At 47.4% G+C, this 6,648-nt stretch overlaps 1 protein-coding gene across 1 annotated transcript; it reads left to right on the top strand.

Annotated features, from left to right (window-relative positions):
- Nucleotides 1-4,611: 4,611 nt before the first annotated feature.
- LOC133891396 (sugar transport protein 8-like) lies at nt 4,612-6,393 on the top strand. The gene is made up of 2 exons (XM_062332112.1): nt 4,612-4,794; nt 4,910-6,393. Exons 1-2 carry the CDS (start codon nt 4,656-4,658, stop codon nt 6,304-6,306), a joined length of 1,536 nt encoding a protein of 511 aa, XP_062188096.1. The 5' UTR covers nt 4,612-4,655; the 3' UTR covers nt 6,307-6,393.
- The last annotated feature ends 255 nt before the right edge of the window (nt 6,394-6,648 follow it).

The following is a 6,648-nucleotide window of genomic DNA, read 5'->3' as shown; positions in this document are numbered from 1 at the left end:
ATGTGCACCCCAGTGCCTTCGGGAGCCACTGTAGCATGAGCTGGAGATCACTGACACTTCCACTACAGATTTGGTGGCGGCATATCACACCATGGTACGTGAGGCTTGTTATATTCTACCAACTTGCATTCTTATATTAAATGTGTTCTCTCATGCATTGAAATCGGACACGTGTAGGGACATCGGCACAGAGCTACTAGACTTCGTGGACTGCTGGGAGTCAGTCCCACTTTGGGTTGACCCATTCGAGCTAATGGCTGATCTGTGTCGGCTCGAACGTCATTACCTCGATGGGGTTCGATGAGCTTCATGCCAGAGGTTACCAGACGTCGTTGAGCCTAGCACACACACGAGGTCTTTGGCACGAGCTCAGGTTATGGCACCACACTTCTACATGGAACAAACATCGTCTCAGCCACCACTTGTGCGCTACATGTCGATTCCTAGTTTCCATTCGGGTGGTACAATTCCAGGTCTGTCACTCTCAATTTGATAACTTGGGATTGCAACTTATAATTTAATTATTATGTGATGGATGAAATTCGACATGGTGGTACCATGCAACAGTTCTAGCCTCCTTCAACACTGCGTCTGGCTCGATGCACTCCTTACCAGACGACTGGTTCACCGTCACGCCCGATAAGGAGGGTCCATCGCAGACAGCGGGGGCACCTCTACCAACGTAGCCGTCGCAATCCGACCCTACCACCCCTGTAGATGTTGAAAAGCCTTGCCACCCTGCACGTGAGCCCCTAATGTACTCCACCGACCACGTGCGTCGCAGAGTAGTTGGCTGGCGTAGGTCGACGAGCGTGCCCGTGGCTATGGCGACACCCCTTGACTGCACCATTAGACATTACTTGGACATGTTTATATTATTTGTATTATGTGGTTGTCGTGTCATGTATGATGTTTATGTCGCTACTATGTTATCAGCCATGTGTTTATTACCTGTGTTCTTATTCCATCTCAAAGCATAGTATCGTGCAATCGTGTCCACTTTCAAAATTTATATCAGCGTGTTGTCCTGTTAGGTAATAAATTTTTCACTTCCAACTTTCTAAATTAAAACACTTCTCATTACAAACCCTACTACTATTACACGTGCAACCAGAATAAAACATTACATGACAGGGTACAATTTATTCAATTACAAACAACACAGTAAATAACACAAGGCTAATGCAACACATTCGAGATATATTGCTTCTAGATAAACTGACTTAGAATGAACTGTGAAGACTCTCCTGACTCATAGCATCCCCCATCACCATATTTCTCTGATGGTAGTGGTGATGGAGGAGGAAACTTTTTGTGACATGGGCATGGGCACCAAGGATCGATGCATATGGAAGGATCGTCGATGTGGATGATCAGCTCATCCTCCTATGGAGGGATTGGAATAGCATCAACCTCATGCTACAGGTTGAAGATACGGTTGTGCCGGTGATGGATGTACTTCTGGATGTTCTGTTTAACGGGAGGATTGACTCATCTCGTGTAGTGGTAGTTGTCGTCATCGTCGGACTCGTGCAAGTACATAGAAATTAAAGACTAAAATGTCGTACAATACGATATTGAACTTGTTGGCAATCTCACCCTTCCAAGAGGACATTGGAAGAATCGACAACCTCCATTAATGCTACCATCATACAAATGCACAACGTAGTCGTATCTATGGGAGCACTTCGGCCACTCCTCTTTTGGGTGCTCGTAAGTCCTCAAATGATGGGTGGCCAAAACTCACTCTTCCCCTGCAAAGGGAGGTTCTCGAGTGGCTCCTCATATGCATTGGGACCAAAGGAATCTAGCCATATCACCAGTGCCCTTCCCGCGCTAGTAGACGCTCTAGTTCTCTCTCTCTCTCTCTCTCTCTCTCTCTCTCTCTCTCTCTCTCTCCCGCCTCTAGCATCCATTGTTTCATTGTGCCTATGCTTCAAACTTTGTGAACTCTTTTATAGATGCACTATTGTGAATTAATTATGCTAACATTTCCATTAAGCCTTACATACAATGCTAATCATAATGTTTAACCCTAATCGAACGATTTAAGATATAGCCCTTTCAGACGTAGGCTTTTTAGACTTGATGGCTTTTCAGAAGTAGCCTTTTTAGATGTAGTCTTTTCAGATGTCTTTTTAGAGGTAGGCTTTTAAGATGTATACTTTTTAGATGTAGCCTTTTCGGAAGTAGCCTTTTTAGACTCAGGTTTTCAAGCGAAATCTCCACGGACTCGGTCCATGAACCAACACTGATTTTTTGTATAAATAGCTACCTATGAGGTAACTTGTCCCAATAAACCAAAGCCTTCTCCTCTTACCAAAATGGCCTCTGATCCTCGTCTGAAGAATTCAATGATAGATCTTTTGCTTGCTAGGGTCGAAGTTCTGATGTGCTGGTGTAGAGACCTATTTAGGGTTAGGAAGTCCAAAGACTTCTCGAACACCTACGACAGAAGGTTCTTCATGTGCTCCAACTACGAGGATGACCCACCGGGAGGGCAGCATCCGTGGTGGCTACTGCAGTCAGGTACTCACATATTGCAGAACTAAACACAATTATCTGCCGTTTACCACTTACGAATTTTTCCTTATTTGCTAGTCTCCGCCACCACTATACGACTTCATACAGTGGATTGATAATGAGCAGAGGGAAGCAGATGTTTTCCTCGTGCACACTCAACATCAGGCGGCATGGAGACGATTCCATGAAATGGAAACCGATGAGAGGAGAGAGGCAACCCTCAAATGTCTATAGGAGAAAGAGCAGAAGAGGATAAATGAGCAGAACCGTCTCAAAACGAAGGTGAGTGAGGCAGATAGAGAGCAGAAATGCGAGAGGGCATGTCAGACTCGTGGACCTGGACCTGAGGTGGTGAGGAAGGGAAAATACCCATACTGCACTCAATAGAGTGTCAGTAGTAATCGCTTTAGAATCGGTATTGTACCATACATGCCAATGTCTTCTTTACTTTATGTATGTGGCTCATTTAAATTCTCTAATGCATGTTAGGTGTTTCATCGGCACATGCCTAAGATGCAATGAAAAATGTTTCAAACATGCCACTATTTTTGTTATAGTCGGTGTATGGCATGTGATGCTTCGCGAATTTTAACATTTCAATATTAAAAGCGGTATTATTTAGTACCAACATATGCCTAACACGGCCATATTGATGAACACTGACTTTTACTCTTTCTGTGCCTCATTAAATAATTCTTACCAAATAAAAAATAATATTACTAAAAAGCAAGTATCGGTGTCCACCCGAGGATCTATCGGCACACGGAATGCTGACAAGTCTTTTCAGCTCCACATGCATGCCAACAGAACCTGGGCCCACTGCTATGTAGGATACTGGCACTGCACGTGCCAACATGTACCTATTCTTACAATTTTGCGATTTTTACTATTATTTTTATAATTTCCAATACCATAATATTATTTAAAAAATTCAAGAATATGCTGGATTATATCGATATGCAAACGTTTGGTTTTATTTGGCACAAAAATACTCATAACTATTTTTAAAGTAGTAAAATATAAACTGTGATAGAACTAGAGCACGTTTAGATAGTATTTGATTTAAATTTATCTTGGTTCTACACTAATTAGTTTTTAAAATCCCTAATTTGCTCCCTCAAATACCGGCGTCACCTGTCGTTACAACGACTCGTTGAAGTTCACGCCATTGACAACTTCTCAACAAACCTATAAATGACCTATCCCTCTTTGTATGTACGCACGACTGCCTATGTTCGAATCGTGTAGTTTACCCTCTGCGCAGCATACTCTTATGGTGCTTCATTTTGGTACGAAGTACGACACGACTCTTATGTTCGAATCGTATAGTGAATATTAAAGAGATAGAAAACATGTAAGCCTTTTATTTTGAAGCAAGCTGGCAAAAATTATATGCCTTATATTTTAAACTGGAAGGGGCATCTCTTTTCACACATTCGATCTGGATAATTGGCATCTTCCAATCCCTCTTAATAAAATATCTAAAGCAATACCTTTATAAAAGCTTTAAATTTATGGAGAGGTTTTGAATATTATTACGAGGTATGACATTTTTGTTGGAAAATATCTCTCAGATTTGTAGAGACTAGTTTAGTACACATGCATCCCCGAGAGCAATTTTAGGTGTATGGTATGACCCATATATATATTCTGATTCATACTGTTGTATATATCTATCTGTTTGACAGACCTTTAGCTTTAGAGCTGATTATCTCTAGCTTTAAAAATATTTGGAGATAGAGATGTTGGTTAATTGAGAGTCTTTATTGAGTCATCTTGTATTTATTTTAGATTAAAAACAGAGGTTTAAATAATTTTATTTATTCTACAAATTCCAATTCATATATAAATCTTAGAGCTGGTAGAACCGATCGCATTACCTGAACAAGTTACCACCTCTGATCTCATACCCGAACAACAAATATATATTATCCTTAATCTGTTCAACTAATTTCCCTCCCGATGTGCCACGTCGAACTCGATCCCCACCGCATCTGCATGCCTTATCCATCCGCTCCCGATCCCTCCTCTATTTAAGCAGTCGACGTGCCTGCCTCCTGATCTCCCCCTACTGCTTCGTCATCCACGAATTCATAGCTAGTGGCGGCTCTCTCGCTCAACAACAAGATCAAATGGCCGGGGGTTTCGCGGTTTCCAAGGCCGGCGCCGGCCACCGGCAGTTCAAGGGGAAGATCACGTGGTACGTCTGGATCTGTGGCATCATCGCTGCCACCAGCGGCCTCATGTTCGGCTACGACATCGGCATTTCCGGTAAGGGCCGCGCCATGTTCACGTAGATCGATCTTATCTATCTGATACAGTGCAGTGCAGCGAGGTAGATAGATCATAGATCATCGGCTGATCGGACGTTCGTGCATTCATGCAGGCGGGGTGACAGCCATGGACGACTTCCTGGTGCGGTTCTTCCCGGCGGTGTACGCGCGGAAGCACCGCGCCAAGGAGAACAACTACTGCAAGTTCGACGACCAGCGGCTTCAGCTCTTCACGTCGTCGCTGTACCTGGCGGCGCTGGCGGCGAGCTTCGTGGCGTCGCGGGTGTGCACGCGGTTCGGCCGGAAGCGCACCATGCAGGCGGCCTCCGTCTTCTTCCTCATCGGCAGTGGGCTCTGCGCAGGCGCCGTCAACCTGGTCATGCTCATCATCGGCCGCGTCTGCCTCGGCGTCGGCGTCGGGTTCGGCAACCAGGCCGCGCCGCTCTTCCTGTCCGAGATCGCGCCGGCGCACATCCGCGGCGCGCTCAACATCCTCTTCCAGCTCAACGTCACTATCGGGATCCTCATCGCCAGCGTCGTCAACTACTTCGCGTCCAACGTCCACCCCGTCGGCTGGCGCTACTCGCTCGGCGGCGCCGCGGCCCCCGCGGCGGTGCTGTTCCTCGGCTCGCTGGTCATCACCGAGACCCCGACCAGCCTCGTGGAGCGCGGCCGCGCCGACGCTGGCCGCGCGACGCTGGAGAAGATCCGCGGCACGGCCGAGGTGGACGACGAGTACGAGGAGATCCGATCCGCGTGCGAGCATGCCGCCGCGCTGCGCGAGGAGGAGAGGCCCTACCGTCGCCTCATGCGCCCCGAGAGCCGCCCGCCGCTGGTGATCGCCATCGCCATGCAGGTGTTCCAGCAGTTCACTGGCATCAACGCCATCATGTTCTACGCGCCGGTCCTGTTCCAGACCATGGGCTTCGAGAGCGACGGCTCCCTCCTCTCCGCCGTGGTGACCGGCGGCGTCAACGTCATCTCCACCATCGTCTCCATCGTGCTCGTCGACAAGGTCGGCCGTCGCAAGCTCCTCCTCGAGGCCTGCGCCCAGATGCTGGTCGCACAGACGGCCGTCGGCGGGATCATGCTGGTGCACGTTAGGGCCGACAACAACCCGAGCCGCGGGTGGGCGGTGTCCATCGTCGTGCTCATCTGCGTCTACGTCTCGAGCTTCGCGTGGTCGTGGGGCCCGCTGGGGTGGCTCATCCCGTCGGAGACGTTCCCGCTGGAGACCCGCACGGCGGGGTTCTCCTTCGCCGTCAGCTCCAACATGCTCTTCACCTTCCTCATCGCGCAGGCGTTCCTCTCCATGATGTGCTCCATGCGCGCCTACATCTTCTTCTTCTTCGCCGTCTGGATCGTCGCCATGGGAGTCTTCGTCCTCGCGCTGCTGCCGGAGACCAAGGGCGTGTCCATCGACGAGATGGTCGACAGGGTCTGGCGCCGCCACTGGTTCTGGAAGAGGTGCTTCGGCGACGCCGACGAGGCCAAGATCAACAACTGCTAGCCAGCTGATCGATCGGATCATAAATACTTGCTGTGTGCCAATTTGGATAAGCTAATGTCTCTAATTACATATCGTGCTATATATGGATTTGCCTAATGATGATGATAATTACTAGTTTACTACGACATGCATGTATCAATTTAATTATTGCTCCATGTATTCGATGATTATGATGTAGCATTTTGGAGGCAATAATACATTATAAACGAACATTGATCAGTTCGTATATATGGTTCGGTTCATACGCGGATGAAGAGATGGGAATGCATGATGGAGCTTATTTAGTTTGTTGTTCATGTGCGGTGCGAAATATTCTAGTTGAGCATATACCATTCAATGCAG

The sequence above is a fragment of the Phragmites australis genome, chromosome 14 (genome assembly GCF_958298935.1).
Source record: "Phragmites australis chromosome 14, lpPhrAust1.1, whole genome shotgun sequence".
Taxonomy (NCBI): Eukaryota; Viridiplantae; Streptophyta; class Magnoliopsida; order Poales; family Poaceae; genus Phragmites; species Phragmites australis.
The sequence above is the reverse complement of the archived record's forward strand: the minus strand, read 5'-3'. Positions and strand labels throughout refer to the sequence as shown.